The sequence below is a fragment of the Pristis pectinata genome, chromosome 22 (genome assembly GCF_009764475.1).
Source record: "Pristis pectinata isolate sPriPec2 chromosome 22, sPriPec2.1.pri, whole genome shotgun sequence".
Taxonomy (NCBI): domain Eukaryota; kingdom Metazoa; phylum Chordata; class Chondrichthyes; order Rhinopristiformes; family Pristidae; genus Pristis; species Pristis pectinata.
This window is the reverse complement of record NC_067426.1, coordinates 34,287,768-34,305,860: the sequence shown is the minus strand read 5'-3', so window position 1 is coordinate 34,305,860 and position 18,093 is coordinate 34,287,768. Positions and strand designations below refer to the sequence as shown.

General features: G+C 43.0%; 1 protein-coding gene across 6 annotated transcripts in view; it reads right to left on the bottom strand.

Moving 5' to 3' along the window:
* trit1 (tRNA isopentenyltransferase 1) overlaps positions 1 to 18,093 on the bottom strand; it is a 49,568-nt gene that overhangs the window by 8,737 nt on the left and 22,738 nt on the right. For 5 of the 6 annotated variants that reach the window (XM_052036230.1, XM_052036234.1, XM_052036232.1 and 2 more), the window contains 3 exons: positions 15,262 to 15,371; positions 10,314 to 10,391; positions 4,713 to 4,822 (listed from right to left, as the gene is read on the bottom strand). In XM_052036230.1, the coding sequence (XP_051892190.1) occupies positions 4,713 to 4,822; positions 10,314 to 10,391; positions 15,262 to 15,371 (298 nt within the window). Of the gene's footprint in view, positions 1 to 4,712; positions 4,823 to 6,137; positions 6,273 to 10,313; positions 10,392 to 15,261; positions 15,372 to 18,093 lie in introns of all 6 variants that reach the window. The other variant, XR_007957981.1, reaches the window with a different exon arrangement.

The window sequence follows — 18,093 nt, the reverse complement described above, 5'->3', positions numbered from 1 at the left end:
ATTGAGGTGGTCACACCTCAGGCGCAAGCTACAGATAGATGGGTGACCACCAGGAGAAGTATGGGGAGCAGGCAGACAGTGCAGAGTTCAGCTGTGGCCATTCCCCTCAGTAACAGGTATACCGCCTTTGGATACTGTTGGAGGGTGGGGATGATCTTTCAGAGGTCAGCAGCAGTAGCCGGGTCAGTGGCACCATGCCTGGCTCTGAGGCAAAAAAGGAAAGATGAAGTCAGGCGAAGCAACAGTTATAGGGGACTTGACAGTAAGGGGCGCAGATAGATGTTACTGTGGCCACAATTGAGACTCCATGATGGTGTGTTGCCTCCCTGGACAGGACGTTCTGAGAGGGGAGGGTGAGCAGCCAGAGGTCGTGGTCCATATAGGTACCAATGTCATAGGCAGAAGCAGGGATGAGGTCCTGCAAAGTGATTTATAGTGACTTAGGTAGGAAGTTAAAAAGCAGGACTTCCAGTGTTGTAATCTCAGGATTACTGCCCATGCCATGTGCTGGTGAAGTGAGAAACAGATACACAGTGCAGCTCAATATGTGGCTAAGAAGCTGGTGCAGGAAGGAGGGTTTCAGATTTATGGATCTTTAGGCTCTCTTCCAGGGCAGGTGAGATCTACACAAACAAGACTGTTTGCATCTGAACTGGAGGGGAACCAATCTCCTCACTGGGAGGTTTGCTGGTGCTACTCGGGTGGGTTTAAACAAGAGTGGCAGGGGATGGAAACCCCAGCAGGTGGCAGGGTTGAGGGCAAGAAAGATGGTACGACAAGACTGAAAGGAAGGACAGCGAGGAACTGGCCAATAAACATGGTGGGACTGATGCGCTGGAATGAGTTTATTTCAACGCTGGGAGTATTATGGGTGAGGAGGATGAACTCAAAGCCTAGGTCAGTACATGGAATTACGATGTTGTTGCCATTACAGAGATCTGGTTGTGTGAGGGACAGGATTGGCAGCTCAATGTTCCTGGGTTTCGTTGTTTTAGACGTGATAGAGAGGGAGGTAAGAGGTGGAGGGGTTGCACTACTGATAAGGGAGAGTGTCACAGCAGTACTCATGACACACTGAAGGGCTCATCCACAGAGGCAACTTGGATGGAGCTCAGAACTAAGAAAGGTGCAACTATGCTGATGGGATTGTACTATAGGCCCCCCAATAGCCACTGAGAGGTGGAAGATCAGATATGTACGCAGATTATGGAAAGGTGCAGAACAACAGGGTTGTCAGAGTGGGGGACTGTAACTTCCCCAATTTTGATTGGAACTTCCTTAATACAGGAGACTTAAATAGGGTGGGATTTCTTTAGTGCATCCAAAAGGGGTTGTTGAAACAGTATGTGAAGAGTCCAACTCATGGAGAAAACATACTGAACCTGGTTTTAGGAAATGAGCCAGGCCAGGTGACAAACCTGAACATTTTGGGAATAATGACCACAACTCAGTATGTTTTAAGATAGTTATGAGTAAGGATAAAATCAGATCTTGCAGGAAGGTACTAAATAGGTGGAGGGCAAATTATGACAGGATAAGACAGGAGTTTAAGGGCATTTATTGGGAGCAGCTGCTGTCGGACAAGTCCATGTCTGACACGTGGGAGTTGTTTAAAGACCAGCTGAGCAGAGTTCAGGATCAGCATGTTCCAGTAAGGAGCAAGGACAAGGGTGGTCAGGTAAGGGAACCTTGGACGACCGGATAGGTCCTAAATTTAGTCAGGAAGAAAAAGGAATCAGACATAATGTTTAGGAAGCTAAAATTAGACTGGGCCCTTGTAGAATATAAAGATAGCAGGAAAGTGGTCAAGCAGGCGATTAGGAAGGCCAAAAAGGGCCATGAAATGTCCTTGGCAAACAGGATCAAGGAGAATCCCGAGGCATTTTATACGTATTAAGAAAAAGAGGATAACTAAGGAGAGGGTAGGTCCACTCAAGGATAAAGAAGGGAATTGGTGCTTGAAGTCAGAGCAAGCAGCTGAGTACTTTGCGTCCGTATTCACAGAGAAGGATTTGGAGAATAGTGAAGTCAGAGTGGAGCATGCTAATGTGCTGGACATTGAGATTGAGGAGTTGATGTGCTGGTCTTCTGAAAGGCATTAGGTGGGATAAGTCCCCAGGGCCTGATGGCATATATCCCAGATATTGAAAGAAGCAAGTGAGAGATTGCTGGGACTTTGACAAAGATCTTTGTGTCCTCACTAGCAACAGGTGAGGTCCCAGAGCGATGGAGAGCAGCAAATGTTGTGCCTTTGTTCAAAAAAAAAAAGAAAAGGGAATGGTGAATATCCAGGTAATTACAGGCCTTGAGCCTCACTTAGTGGTAGGGAAGCTATTGGAGAGGATAACTGAGGGATAGGATTTACGTGCATTTGGAAAGGCATGGCCTGCCTACGGACAGTCAGCATAGCTTTCTGCAGGGCAGGTCATGCCTTACAAACTTGATCGAGTTTTTTGAGGAGGTGACAAAGGATCTTGATGAGGGTAAGGCAGTGGACATTATCTACATGGATTTCAGTACAGCATTTGATAAGGTCCCTCATGGTAGGTTGATTCAGAAGATAAAGATGCACAGGATCCAGGGTGAATTGCAAGTTTGGATTTGGAACTGACTTGCCCATAGAAGACAGAGTAGGGGTAGAGGGGTGTTACTGTGTCTGAAGGTCTGTGATCAGTTGTGTTCCACAGGGATTGGTGCTGAGACCGCCGTTTCAGCACCTATCCTTGTGGAACACAACTGATCACAGATCTCCAGACACAGTAACACCTCTCCACCATATATATCAATGATTTGGATGAAAATGTAGATAGGTGGATTGGCAAATTGTCAGATGACACCAAGATTGGTGGAGTTATCAACAGTGTAAAGGACTATCAAAGAATACAGCGGGATATAGATCAGTTACAGATACGGGCAGAGAAGTGGCAGATGGAGTTTAATCTGGGCAAGTGTGTGGTGTGTCACTTTGGGAGGTCAAATGAAAGGAGAAAGTATACAGTTAATGGTAGACCCCTCAACAGCATTGAGGTACAAAGGGATCTTGGGATCCAGGTCCATAGTTCACTGAAAGTGGCTACGCAAGTGGATAAAGTGTATGGCATGTTTGCCTTCATTAGTAGGGTGTTGCGTATAAGAGTAAGGAAGTCATGCTGCAGCAATGGGAAACTTTAGTCAGACCACACTTGGAGTATTGTGTGCAGTTCTGGTTGCCCCATTATATGAAGGATGTGGAGATTGTGGAGAGAACGCAGAAGAGGTTTACCAGGATGCTGCCTGGATTAGAAGGTATGAGCTATAAGGAAAAGTTGGAAAACTTGGGTTTATTTCCCCAGAGTGTCAGAGGCTGAGGGGAGGCCTGATGGAGGTTTTTAAAATTGAGAGGCATAAATAGGGTAGACAGTCAGAATCTTTTCTCCAGAGTAGAAATGTCAAACACCAGAGGACATGCTTTTAAGGTCTTGGGGGGGGGGGGGGGGGGGCGGTGGTGCGGTGCTGTAGGGGGGAAGGTGGGTGGTGGTGGTTTTAAAGGTGACTTTTTTTTAATGCAGAGAGTGGTAGGTGCCTGGACTGGGTTACCAGGGGTAGTAGTGGAAGCAGGCAGTTTGGTGGAGTTTGAGGCTTTTAGACAGACACACGAATATGAAGGGATGGAGGGATGTGGATGATACACAGGAGGATGACATTTAGTATAAATTGAATCAACATCAGCACAACGTCTTGGGCCGAATGGCCTGTCCCATGCTGTACTGTTCTATGTTCTAAGAAAACAATCCCAGCTTCTCCAGTCTACCCAAGTAACTGCAGTCTTCATCCTTGATAGTGAGTCTGAAACCTCTGAAGTCTGGCCAAGTCCAACACTCAAATGAACATAATATTCCAGTTGAGGCTTTATCAGCATTTGATAAAAGGTTTAATGAAACCTTGCTTTTGTGCACTGCTCTACTGATGTTACTGTATGTTATTCTTACAAAAAAAACCTTTGTTTCTATTTCTATAGAAATAAATGCCAACACTTTGTTCAGTTCTTCTACAGCAGGGCTATTGATGCAGAACCCGTACCAGCTGACCCAATACCTTCAGGACAATTTAGCTTTAAGTAAATTCTCATATTTCTCTGATGTACAGGGAGGATATCTGGCCCACTGAATTTTTACCAGGTCTCGAAATGATCCCATCAATATCCTTCCCCATATTTCACACATGCCAACTGTTCTCTCTCACTTGCCCACAAGCTCCCACCAAATCTCCTACCACCCACCCACACGACAGGAGATTTAGAGTCCAATTAACTGATCAGTATGTCTTTGGGACATGGAAGGAAACTGCAGCACCCAGGGGAAACCCATGCAGTCACGGGAGGAGCGTGCTCACTCCACACAGACAGCACCCAAGATCAGGATTGAACCTGGGTTGCTGGACCTGAAGCAATTGCTCTGCTGGTTGTGCCACTATGGTAGCTAAATGCAGGACACCCAAGTCACAGGTGCCCAAAGTTCAATGCAAATATGGTCTGAGAGAAGTTTGGTTCCCTACTTGCTTTCTCTCTTCTTTCTAATCGGACGACAAGTTTTATTTTCCGACTGCAATGTTTTGCTGCTGAAGGATACAGTCAATACAGCTGGTCATGAAGATTTATGGTCAGTGTCCAAATGTCTGAATGTGGATAGGTGCATCACACCTCGCTCATTAAACACTAGCCCAGTGTTCTGTACCTTTAAGAAGCTCTCGATGATCTGGAGTGCAGGTCGCAACACTGTCTCCTCCCACTGACTGACAACAGTCACATCCAAGCCATACACTGGTGGAACGTTTGCACCCGGCCCTTTTGAAATAAAATCATACAGGAAGACTGTCATAATACTATAATTCCAAGCAAACTCATCATCAGACTCCAAGACCTCGGACTCAACACCTCCCTCTGCAACGGGATCCTTGACTTCCTGACCAACAGACTACTATCAGTGAGGATAAGTAGCAACACCTCTGCCACAATTATTCTCAACACTGGTGCCCAACAAGGCTGCGTCCTCAGCCCTCTACTCCCTATACACTCACGACTGCGTGGCCAGATTCTGCTCCAACTCCATCTACAAATTTGCAGATGATACCACCATAATGGGGTGTATCTCAAATAACAATGAGTTATTTGCTCATTACATATTACAATACAGGAAGGAGATAGAGTTTAGTGACATGGTGTCATGACAACAATCTTTCCCTCAATGTCAGAGAAACAAAAGAGCTGGTCATTGATTTCAGGAATGGGGCAGTACACATGCACCCATCTACACCAACAGTGCTGAGATCGAGAGGGTTGAGAGCTTCAAAAGTTCCTAGGGATGAACACCAATAGCCTGTCCTGGTCCAACCACGTAGATGCCATAAAAAGCTCACCAGCATCTCTACTTCCTCAGGAGGCTAAAGAAATTTGCCATGTCCCCTTTGACACTCACCAACTTTTATCGATGCACCACTGAAAGCATCCTACCTGGATGCATCACAGCTTGGTATGGCAACTGCTCTGCCCAAGACTACAAGAAACTTCAGAGAGTTGTGGACACAGCTCAGCACATCACAGAAACCAGCCTCTCCTCTATGGACCCTGTCTATACTTCTTGCTGCCTTGGGTAAAGCAACCAGCATAATCAAAGACCCCACCCACCCTGGACATTCTCTCTTCTCGCCTCTCCCATCAGGCAGAAGATACAAAAGCTTGAAAGCATGTATCATCAGGCTCAAGGACAGCTTCTATCCTGCTGTTGTAAGAATGGTTCCCTGGTACGGTAAGATGGACTCTTGACCTCACTATCTACCTTGTCATGACCTCGCACCTTATTGTCTACCTGAACTTTCTCTGTAGCTGTGACACTTTACTCTGCATTCTGTATTGTTTTACCTTTTACCATCTCAATGCACTGTGTAATGAATTGATCTGTCTGAATGGTATGCAAGTCAAGTTATTCACTGTACCTCTGTACAAGTGACAATAATAAACCAATAATAATAAAGTGCTTACAGATAGTTTATTGAGAGTGCAGAGTAAGGATGGATTCTGTATGCCTGCATACATCCAGGAAATGTTACTGCTATTTGACATTGTTAGCTTTACAGATGGGCCTTTCTTCTCAGTCTCTCACCTCAGTCCCTGCTGTGCAATTTCTCCTGGTATATTTCCTAATACCGCTTCTTCCATTTAACCAGTTCCATTTCTCTACTTAAGCACTTTAAATAGAGATGACCACACAGGAGATTCTAATTGTGAGTAGCAAATTCTGTTTGAAAAAGGAACACGAAGTCACAGTTTATAAATAAATAATAAAGGATAAGTAGGTACAAGAACTGACAGTGACTATTTAAAATGTCCCCTTATGTTGTGTTCCCTCAGAACATCACTTTACGTCCTGGACTCTTCACCCACAGCTTTGCCTGATTTTTCTCACCTTCCTTCCTATACTTCGGCTATTATACCCAAAATCCAATGGCAGGTAATCCACAACTAACAGCCTTCCTTCCAATGCAGTCTCCCTGCCAGACTTGCTCTTCTGATAAATCCATGATACTCAATTCACATCTGAATTTGTGCATGCAGATATATAATGATGCAGAAGCTCGATTGACCATGAGCTTTCCTTGCTTTTGGACTGCCTGGAAATGCTATAATTTAATTTCTACACACAAGGCTTTTTTTGATGATAGTTTATCAAGAAAAAAATTGTAAATGGTTCAAATTAATGTATCTGCAGTTTTCTGTGTCTCAAATTAAAGATGCTTTCCCTTCAAACAAAGTATATATATAACAAAGTAGACAAGTGAATGGGACAAATGGGGATACGTGGGTGTGATCTAACAGCTATCAGAGGTGCAGCTGCATACTGATCAAAGCTGTCAACCAGGATATTTACACTCCATACAAAATAAGAAAATCAGATTACAAACAGATCTTAGAAAGCATTCACGGAATGTATTTCAGGACAGTTTCCTAGAGCAAGACATTACAGAACCATTTGGAGAACTGCCTATATTACATTTTGCATTGTTAAATGAGGGAGGACTAAACAGGAACCACATACTAAGGAATTGTTCAGGGAAAAGTGATGGGAATAAGCCAGGTTGTCTGATCCATCAACCTGTGGTTACAGGATTAACTGTCTTATTTCCAGATAAATGGTGCCCCAATCAGTGGAGTGGATTGCTGATCACTGGGCTGGTCATCTTCTGACCACTCACTCATTGACGAGGTCAGTCCTTCACCACACCACAAGAACCTAAGATCTCCTAAACTTTGCATCAGCAGACTGCCATCATCATTCAGCATCCAGCTTGGCAAAGATACTTCAATGCAATCAGGTGGGCATCAAGACGTGGATCATCAAAACGGCCCATTTCTGTGCTATATATTTCTATGAATACAACGCAATGGCATGCAAGTGGCTGGAGAGTGAAGCTGAGTGAGACCCAGCCACTTCCAGCCTCTGAGTCAGTAACTCCAGGTATGGTGTGGAGTTGGGAGGGATTGTGGCAGTGAATTTTATCACCTTATTTGCCCAAAATACAAGCCAATAAAGGCAAAGGCAATTAAATGAAGACAGTACTAATTGTTCTTAAAAAAAAAATTATATTTCAAATTGGCAGATAATTGACAAGGAAACCCCAGCATTTTCTCAGCTGTGTTCTTTAAGGGAGAGGTTGGTATGAAGCTACTCTCCACACTAAAAGGATATAATTGAGAATTGTTACCAAGTGTTTTTCCATAACTGTGCAAGAAAGCAATACCAGCAGCATGTGAGGACTGGTCCCCTGACCTTCTCTGCATGCCAACAATCAACATCCTGCGGGGGGCTGCCTTGCCAAAAACAGGCTGGAATTTGGCAGCATCACCAATGTCTCTGGAATGGCACACATCAGCCAGCCAATCTGGCTCACGTTTAAAAGAATTTTACATCACTTGCAGAGTTACATAGCTTAACTGGAAATTAGACTCTTTAAATAAGGCCTATTACAGACTCAAGGGTGAGTTAGCCAAGTAGATTGTGAAATCAGATTACTGGTATGTAAAACAATGGAAACATTTAAAGAAATATTTCGTGAATCCTGAACATTTCATAAAGCAGTACATTGTTTTTACTTTGCAAACCAGATGTGCAACAACTTGTATTCCGCCTTGGTAGTCTACAACCCAATGGCATGAACACTGAATTTTCCAATTTCAGGTAGCCTTTTCCTCCTGTTTTTTTTAAATCCCCCCTCCCTCCCCCCCCCTTTCCAATCCACCTCCTGACTCCCAACCTCCCATATTTGTTCGCTTTCCTATACCCCCCCCCCCCCCCCCCCCCCCCCAGCCTCCATCATCCAGTTTCATCGCCCTCCTGGTTCCATCCACCTCCTACCCACATACTTCACCCACCAGATCATGCAACCCCCACCCCCCCCCACCCCAAATCTGGTTCCATCCGCCCTTCATCTCACCCTCCTTACTTAAAGGTTACCAGTGCTGGAATCTGATGTGTTCCTGCTCATCACCCTCCAGGCTCGGAGTCCACCTTCACCCTCCCCATCACCCACTTGCCTCTTTCTCCAAACTCCACCTCTCCCCCCCCTCTGGCTCCATCTGCCAGTCATCCTTCATCCATCCTCGGTCCACCTATCACCTACTGGTCCTTATCTCACCCGTTCCCCCTCTCCTCTTTATACTGGCTGTCTTCTCTCTGCACTCTGTGTGCTGATGCATGGTCTTGACTTGAAGCATCAACAGTTCCTTACCACCTCCCACCACCCCCCCCCCCACCCCCCAAACAGATGCTGCTCAACCAATTGAGTTCCTTCAGCTTTTACTCAAGATTCCAGCATCTGCAGTCTCTTGTGTGCTTCCACTGAACTCTGAAGTAGTTTGACCCAATTCAGAACAAAGCAGTTCATTTGATTGGCATCACATCCACCACGTTAAACCTTACAGGTACTGGTGGAAGGAATAATGTGTACTGTCCACAAATGCACTGAAGTTGTTTGCTTCGGCTACTCCAACACCACCTCCCAACCCATGACTTTTACAATCCCCTACAAGGACAAGGGCAGCCATGCAGGGGGACCACCACCACCTACAGGTTTCCCTCCAGGCCACAGACCATCCTTCATCGTTGCTGTTCTAAACCCTTGACTGTGCTAATCAACAATGTTGTGGAATACCTTCAGCAGGAAGGACCGCAGCAGGTCAAAGTACCTGACCACCACCTTCTCAAGGACGATAGGGGACGGGCAATAAATGTGCTCTCGCCAAAATATAAAATAGATGAGTTTTAGGTTTTTAATTCCTCGTAGTTTAATTTTCTTTATTCCTGACTGAATTTAGTGTTATCATCATTTCTTTAAGTAGATCTACATTAATTAGTTTTTCATTACCAACCATTTAAATATATGATAACAGGGCCTGGGACTCATGCAGAGTATACCAGTTACTTAAATGCAGATTGAAAAGGCTTTGTATCCCACCAGTGTCATCATTTCAATCTCAAATAACAGATCAAATGTGCTACCCAACCTGCGTATTCAACTTTAAGAATTTAAATTAATAGTTTTGTGTACCATTTCTTGCAGCATTATGCAGCCAGCATAATCAAAAATCCCTCCCACCCCAGACATTCTCTCTTCTCCCCCCTTCCATCGGGCAGAAGGTATAGAAGCTTGAAAACACACTACTACCAGGCTCAAGGACAGCTTCTATCAGTTATAAGACTCTTGAATATACTTCTTGACGTCACAATCTACCTCGTCATGGCCCTTGCACCTTACTGTCTACCTGCACTGCATTTTCTCTGTGACTGTAACACTATATTCTCCATTCTATTATTGCTTTTCCCTTGTACTACCTCAATGTACTTATGTTTTGAGATGATCTGTATAGTTGGCTTGCAAAACCAAGTTTTTTTTTACTGTATCTTGGTACATGTAACAATAAAAAAATACCAAAAGCACATCTACAGTTAGAACCTCTTGACACTATTTTGGCCTGTGCTGGTGCTTTGATAGACATATCCAATTCATACTAACCACTTGCTGCTGCCTACAGTTTTACAAATTATTCATAATTAATCAATTATCAATTTTCTTTTACAAAGTTACTAAATAGGCTTCCAAAGCCCCATGAAGCAGTGAATTTTGGATAAAGCCTATATGCTTAAGCAGGTCTTAAACAGGCTCATCTAAGAATTATGGGATATTATTATTATAGAACTCCATAAAAACCCTCCAGACATACTTGATCTTTAATACAGCACACCATGTTCCTGGGTTTGCTCCTCAAACATTCTGCTACTTACTTTTCAAGAAACGATTCCGGACCCACTTGTTTTGTTTTCTTGCATAACGCTTTGTGACTTGTTTCAGCGCAGCAATACCTGCCAGGAGCAGGAAAGCACGTAAACAACCATAAAAATACTCGCTCACCAGTCCAAGTAGATATAACAATGTCAGAAGAAAATTTTGTGAATGCTCTGAATACATGATTTGTTAGATGAAGTAACGAACAGATTAACACACTTGGAATTCTCTGTTCAGAATAACAGGACTGTATAAATACACTTGCTCACACTTCAAATCAATACAAGTGTCAGAAACACAAGTTGAATTACTACAACTCCTGCTGAGTGTGCTCAGTGATGGCTGACAGGCACAGACATCCAGAGTCAACTGTGCTCCGTTGCCGTCATTCTAACCCCCAGTTCACCCTCCAACTTCCATTGAAACTCAACCTGAATTTCGTCAAGGGCCCTAATGCCTCACTACATCTCCTTCCCACGAATGGAAAATTAGAAAAGTATTAAGCAAAAGAATAGGCAAAAATAAAATCAAGTAGCAAAGAGGGTGAAAAAAATGTTTAAAATGACAAAATTAAAGCGATGTTTCGGAATGTTAACAGCATTCACAACAAGGTAATTGAATTAGTGGTAAAATAGAAGTAAATAGGTAAGATCTAACTGCAACTATGAAATGTGGTTGTAGGGTGATCAAAGCTGGCAACTACAGATGTTCAACACTGAGGAAGTTCAGGAAAAAAGGGTGCAACATTATTAATAGGGTCAGTATAGTGGTGAGAAATTATCTTGGCTTGACAGATCACGATGTTAGTTATAATCAATTTGAGTTCATCCAAGAAATAGCAAAGGGCAGTAAAGATTGGGAGACATTACTAACAGATGTGATCTAATTGCCATTACAAACATGTTCAGTGGTTATTGCAATGTTGAATATCACATAAATGATGAAATTAGAGCTACACATAAAAGAGCAATAAAGTAATCTAAGGAATTCTGACCCACAGACTGGAGAAATAAAATTCACCAGAACTAGGTAGAAGATGAAGGCATGGAAGATCAATATGTTGAGGAGACAACTAAGGAAAAGGAAATTTTGGACCTCATTTTGGGCACTGAGAAAGGATTAACTGATATTGTCCAGAACTCTTTGGAGACGTGTGACCACAACATAACAGAATTTAACATCGAGGTTAAAAGTGATATACCTCAATGCCAAACTAAGATCTTAAATCTAAAGAAAACTATGAACATACAAGGAGAGTTGGCTGTGGTTGACTGGGAAAAATACACTGAAAGCTATGACAGGCAACAGGCATTTAAGGAAATAACACAAATCGCAAAGATAAAATCCTTAGAGCACAAAAACTCAACATGAAAAGCGATTCATCCAGCAGGAAATTAAAGATAGCATTAAATCACAGGAAGAGGCTAATAAAGTTGGCTTAATTGCTAGTTCTGTCAAGGAGTGGCAGCGTTTCAAAACTCAGCATAGGAGGACCAAAAACTGAGAAAAGGTAGAATATGTGGACTGATGAGGAACATGAAAAGGGACTGTAAGAGCTTTTATAGGAAAATAGAGGAAACGACAAGCAAGGACACGTACGTGCCCCTTATGGACAAAGAAAGGAGAATTTAAGGGGAAACGGGGAAATGGCAGAGGAGTTAAATAATTACCTTACGTTTTCACATAAGGCACACAAAACCTACCTATTAGAGTATCGAGAACCTAGTGAGAATGAGGAACTGAAGGAAATAAACACATCAAAAATTAGTAGAGAAGTTGGGAGGCTTGGAAACTGCTAAATCCCAAGGACTCAATGATTTACACCCCTAAACTTTTACAGACAGTGGACACGCTGATCATCATTTTTTAAAAATTCTATAGATTCAGGAATTGTTAGCAGATGGGAGGATAGTAAATGTGAAGGGGGGGGGGAGAAAACAGGGAAATAGGGAACTAGTGATCTGCCAGCCTAATGTCAGTGAGAGGGAAAACATCAAAATCAATAATGAAGGATATAACAACAGAACATCTTAAAAATAGTAGGATTGAGCAGAATCAACATGGATTTATGAAAGGAAAGTCACGTTTCACTATTCTGCTAGAGTTCTTTGAGGACGTGACCAGTAGAATAGATTTGGGGGGGGGGGGGGGGGGGTGTGGAGGTTGGGGGAGACCAGTGGATGTGGTGTATTTGGTGTATTTCTGGAAGGCTTCCAGAAGGTCCCACACAGGTTGCAATTGGGAGTAATGTACTGAAATTGATTGGGAATTAGTTAAATGGCAATAATTGGGATGAAACAGGTTGTTCTCAGATTGGCAGGCTGTGATTAGTGGGGTACAGCAGAGATCTGTGCTTGGGCTCCAGCTTTCACAATCTGTATGAACGGTTTGACTGAGGGAACTACCATCACATTTCTGAGTTTGCTGACCATACTAATCTAGTTGCAATTGAGAGTATAGAGCAGGATGTAAAGATGCTTCACGGCGATGTAGACACATGGATTGGACAAGAATATGATGGATGGAATGGAATGCAGAGGAACATAGAGCGGAACTGGTTTGGTCCTATTCGAGAAGGACAGAGAGTTTTCAGACTATCCTGTTAAGGGATGATGTACAGGGATTATACATTCCACAGTAAAGATAAGCTAGTTGAGACCAAGGAATTGAGGCCCTTTTCCTCAACTTTCTTTCCAGTACATCAGTGACTGCATTGTTGCTGTTTCCTACACTCAAACAGAACTTTAAACCTTCATCACTTCTGCTGCCAATTTCCACCCTACTCTCACTTATAAATAAACCATCTCTGACACTTCCCTTTCTGGATCTTTCTGCCTCCAAGTCAAGGACTAGGCTAGCCATAATCCTCTATTCCAAGCCTGCAGAATCCCACAGCTATCCCAAATATATTTCCTCCCATTCTGCTTCCTGTAAAGACACCATTCCATTCTCCAGGTTTCTCCGTTTCCAACGTATTTGCTTTAGAACAGTACAGCACAATACAGGCCCTTTGGCCCACCTGTCATGCAGCTTTCCATGCAGCTACCTCAGAAATCTCTTCCTGAACCATGCCTTCCCCTCTACCATGGTTAGCAGAGCCCTTGACAGCATCTCATCCATTTCCTGCACTTCTGCTCTCACTCCTTCTTCTGAACAGAGGAAGGATAGAGTTCCAATGATCTTCTCCTGCCCCCACATTAGCCTCCACAGTCAACGGATTAATCTTTGCAATTTCTGTCAGCTTCAACAAGATTCCACATTCAGACATGTCTTCCTCACCCCTCCTCTTTTAGCAATTCAAAGGCATGGTTCCCTTTGCCACTCCCCGGTCACTCTTCCATTCCCACCAACCACTCCCCTTTTTTTAAGCACTTTCCCAAGGAACTGCAGGAGGTACAACACCTGTCCCTTTACCTCTTCCCTTCCCACCACGTAGGACCCAACAGTCCTAAATGGAGCGGCGTTTCTTTTGCATGTCAGCTCATTGAGTGTGCTGCATTCATTGTTCCAACGTGGCCTCCTCTACACTGGAGAAACCAAATGCAGATAAGGTCACTGCTTTGCATAATCCCTGCACTTAGTCCACAGGGGGGACTCAGAGCTCCCTGCTACTATAATTTACCATTGCCCTCCCACTCTTACCTATTTGTCTGTGGCTTGCCGCACTGTTATCACAAGGCTCAACATAAGATCGAGGAACAACATCTCATTCTTTGCATCAGAACTGGCTATTTCTGTTGCAAGTCATTCATCTGTGATATTGACTCAGTCTTTCCCTCTCCATAGCCTGGCCCGACCTGTGGGGTGTATCTGACATCCATGCATTTCACAACTTTTTACATTGTTTTGTTTATATTGTCAGTCTATAATTGCGCTCATCTCATTGCTTTTGTTCATTCCCCTCTAACCTCCCCACTGCTGGATGACCTCTACAGCTTATCCCAGTTCAATCGCCGCTTCATCCCATCAGATATTTCCTTTGTCCTATTCATACATCCTCACCATCTCTGCAACTTAATGCTAACTTAGTTTCTCTCTTTCTCGGTTCTGATGAAGGCTCTTCCACCTGAAACATTAACTCTTGTTTCTCTTCGTACAGCTGCTGCTTGATCTGCTGAGTGGCTACTACATTTTGTGTTATGACCGATTTCCAGCATCTGCAGTTTTGAGATTCTCAAAACCCTTGCAAAGCTTGATAGAACTAATGCAGGGAGGACGCTTCCTTTGGCTGAGGAGTCCAAGAGGAGGGGGAAAGGCTTGGGAATAAACGGTAAGCCATTTGGAACTTAAATGAGGAGAAATTTCTTCTATCAGAGAGGAATTCTCTGCTCTGGAAGGCTGTGGAGGGTTAGCTATCTTCATTCAATGCATAGATTAATGAAGTTTCAAACATTAGAGAACCAGGGGATATGGGGAAGGACTGGAAAACAGCATTGAGGAAAAAAAATATCAGCCATGAGCTTGATAAACAGCAGAACAGGTTGGGGCAACCAGATGGCCTACTCCTGCTCCCACTCCTTACATTCTTATGTTCAGAATATGGGTCTAAACTTTATAGCATGAAACTCACTAGCCAAAAATGCAGTGAGAGTACTGTGGTTCAGAGGTTCACTGCCATCTCTGAACAGCAATTTGGGATGGGTAATAATTGTTAATTTTGTCAATGATGCTTACATTTCAAACAGTGAAACATTACATATATTACAGATTAGCTATTATTACTGATACCTTCTGTGCCGGGGCAAAGATACCCAGTTTGCCTAGGGGATCAGTAGAAACCCTCCTGATACACATATACGCTTGTGTAACTGGCTTTGGAGGAGTGTGGACACCACATTCACTGCTCTCTAGGTACATTTCTTTTCCTCATACACCCAGAAGGGAGTTTTTACACATCACTTAGCCAAGTATTGCTGAACACTATTCTTACAATAAATAATATGGTACCTTGTGTCAACAGCTTTTCCCTCGTTTCACTGGAGCTACTTTTGGAGATCAGATATTCGTGGAATTCCTTGAATCCGATGGATTGGAAAATGCCGTGCTGATAGTCCTGGCTGTATCCCAATGTAAAGAAGAATTAACACACATTACCAATTGATGAAAACAAAGGACAGCATGGAACAAATGACTGAGCACCTACACTGTTCCTACATCCTCTGTGTGCCAACGTCTCGTGGAGTGAGCACTTTGTCTCTGCTGAGGAGACACCTCTGTCACTGATTGACACAGACAAAAGTGTGATAGCCTCATGAACACCTTACATCTTCAGGATGTCATCTGGAATTTTCCATTTAGGAAGTCCAGTGAGACCAGCTGTACAGGATATCAGCTTGCCAGAGTATGGTGTTCTCCCTCAGGCATTTAATAATATGTGCTTTTAGAAACATGTAAAAATGTCCATCTAAAGATAAAAAGGCTAAGTTTGTTCTTCAGAACCAGAGAATTGCAAAGCCACTAAAGTATCTCACCTCAAATGAAAGTGGGAGCACTGGAGTAAGCCGGCACTCATGAGATATTTGGAAAGGGATCACTGCTTCATAGAAATGATCTGAAGATATAGGAAATTTGTTACAGTACAAGCAAGGCCACTTTTGAGAAGGGAGGTTAAACCAAATCCAATATCTCTTTCAGACAGGTCCAAGAAATTCCATGGCACCATTTCAAAGGAGACATATTATCCACAGTATTCCAGGTAACTCTTATACCTCAAACAGCATCACTAAAAATAACAGATAAATTGGCAGCAAACATATGGTGTATGTGAGAGCTTGCTGTGCATAATTTAGCTACTTCTTCTCCCACATTACAGCGATGACCAATAATATTCACTGGCTGTAAAGCACTTTGCATTTGCGATGCTTGGAGACCATGAAAGAAGCTGCATAAATGAAAGTTTTTTTTTAAAAAACATAATTTACAGCAGTTCAAGAAAATGAGAAACATTTTTGACAACAATCATTGCATGGACGCAATTCAATCATGATACAGACCTCTCTTTCACATAAGTAATGAATTCACACAAGCAATGAGTTCACAGATTAAGGAGGAACAAAGAGATTAAAACAAAGAAAAAGTTGCAAATGGAAAGACAACAACATGACAAAGAGCTGTGGCAGAAAGATTGACACTGAAATCTTTGCTGTTCACAGATACAAGAGGTCACCAATAAGACTGGTACAGCCTTGGTAATGATGCTGTACGCCACCTGCACCTCTGAATAGAAGCAGAGTTTGCGCCGTTTGCAGTTGGTCTTAACTGGAGAAACCAGAAGGACCTAGACCTGGCATCAGAGAGCTGATGTGTGAGAAACTGCATTTCAATATGGATGATACAAGAGGCTACATTTGGCTACAGAACAAAACACGAGGGATTTTAGGTTATTGATTAGTATGTGACTTGGTCTCTTTCCAGTGTTGACTGAATAAAGGTCTCTAAAGTTCATAGGGTTTTCATGGAATGTATTCAGAAGGAATGTTTCAAGATGTGGGGAAAAGTATAACCAGAAGACATCAATCCAAGTCACCATGAAGTCTAATATGGAATTCATTAGAAACCTCTTTACTCAAAGGTTGCTGAAGATGTGGAACAAAGTGCGTGACTGAAGTGAATCATGGGGATGCACTTAACAGGAGGGTGAACAAGTCTGAGGGTAAAGGGAATGGTGGGTCCACTGATCTGACTTAGGTGAAGAAAGATGGAAGACTTGAGTGGAGCAAATTGGACCCTTTGGGCCAAATGGCCTGTTTCTGACTATACATTCCATGTAATCTTAATAAATCAATAGATTTATTGATTTAGCAGCAAATCGAAGCTTACCTAGTCTTGGGATGTATAGCCAGGAGAATATGAACGTGACAATGAACTTTCATTAGACCCTGATATAGCACCTGGAGTACTGTGTGCAATTATGGACGAGGCAGCAGAATTCAACAACAGTAGCCTAGTGGTTAAATATTGAACCAGTAACCCAGAGGCTGGATGATTTATAACAAGCTAAAATCCCACCAGGTTAGCCATGGAACAAGTTGTTTTTTTTCCAATTCAAGATATTAAAAAAAAATTGGTTTCATTAATGGTGAACAGAATACTGCTGTCATAAAAATCCAAACCAGTGAAGCTGCTGCTGCCTTTATTCACTCAGGCCGATACATGCCTCACAAGCCACTCAGCTGCATCAACAACATGTCTAAGTATAAAGGGACTGCAGGTGTTTAAGGAGGCAGTTCACCATCACCTCCAGGGTGGACCTGTCAGCAATACCCACATCTTGTAAACAAATAAGTTTAAAAGGCAAGGTGGTAATGATGAAATGGGTAACCAAACAAATACCATACTTAAAGTACCACATAAAGTATCCTTTCCCCTAAAGACTTAAGTCGTTATTGAAGTAAGGCCTTTTGAAATACGATCAAAGTACTTCATAGAATCGCAGAGCATAGAAACGGGCCTCATCGTTCCATCCTGTCCATGCCGAATGCAAGGCCTATCTATGTTAATACCATTAGCCTGCATTAGGCCCACATCCCTCTATGTCTTTCCTATCCCAGTACCTGTCCAAACACCTTTTAAACATAGTAATTGTATCTGCCTCCACCACCACCTCTGGCAACTGGTTCCAGAAAACTTACCCCTCAGGTCTTCTTTAGATGTCTCCCCTCTCACCTTAAACCTGTGCCCTCTAGTCCTGGACTCCCTTGTACTGGGCAAAAGACTATATCTATGCCCCTCATAATTTTAAAATACCTCTATGAAGTCACTCCTCAGCCTTTGGCATTC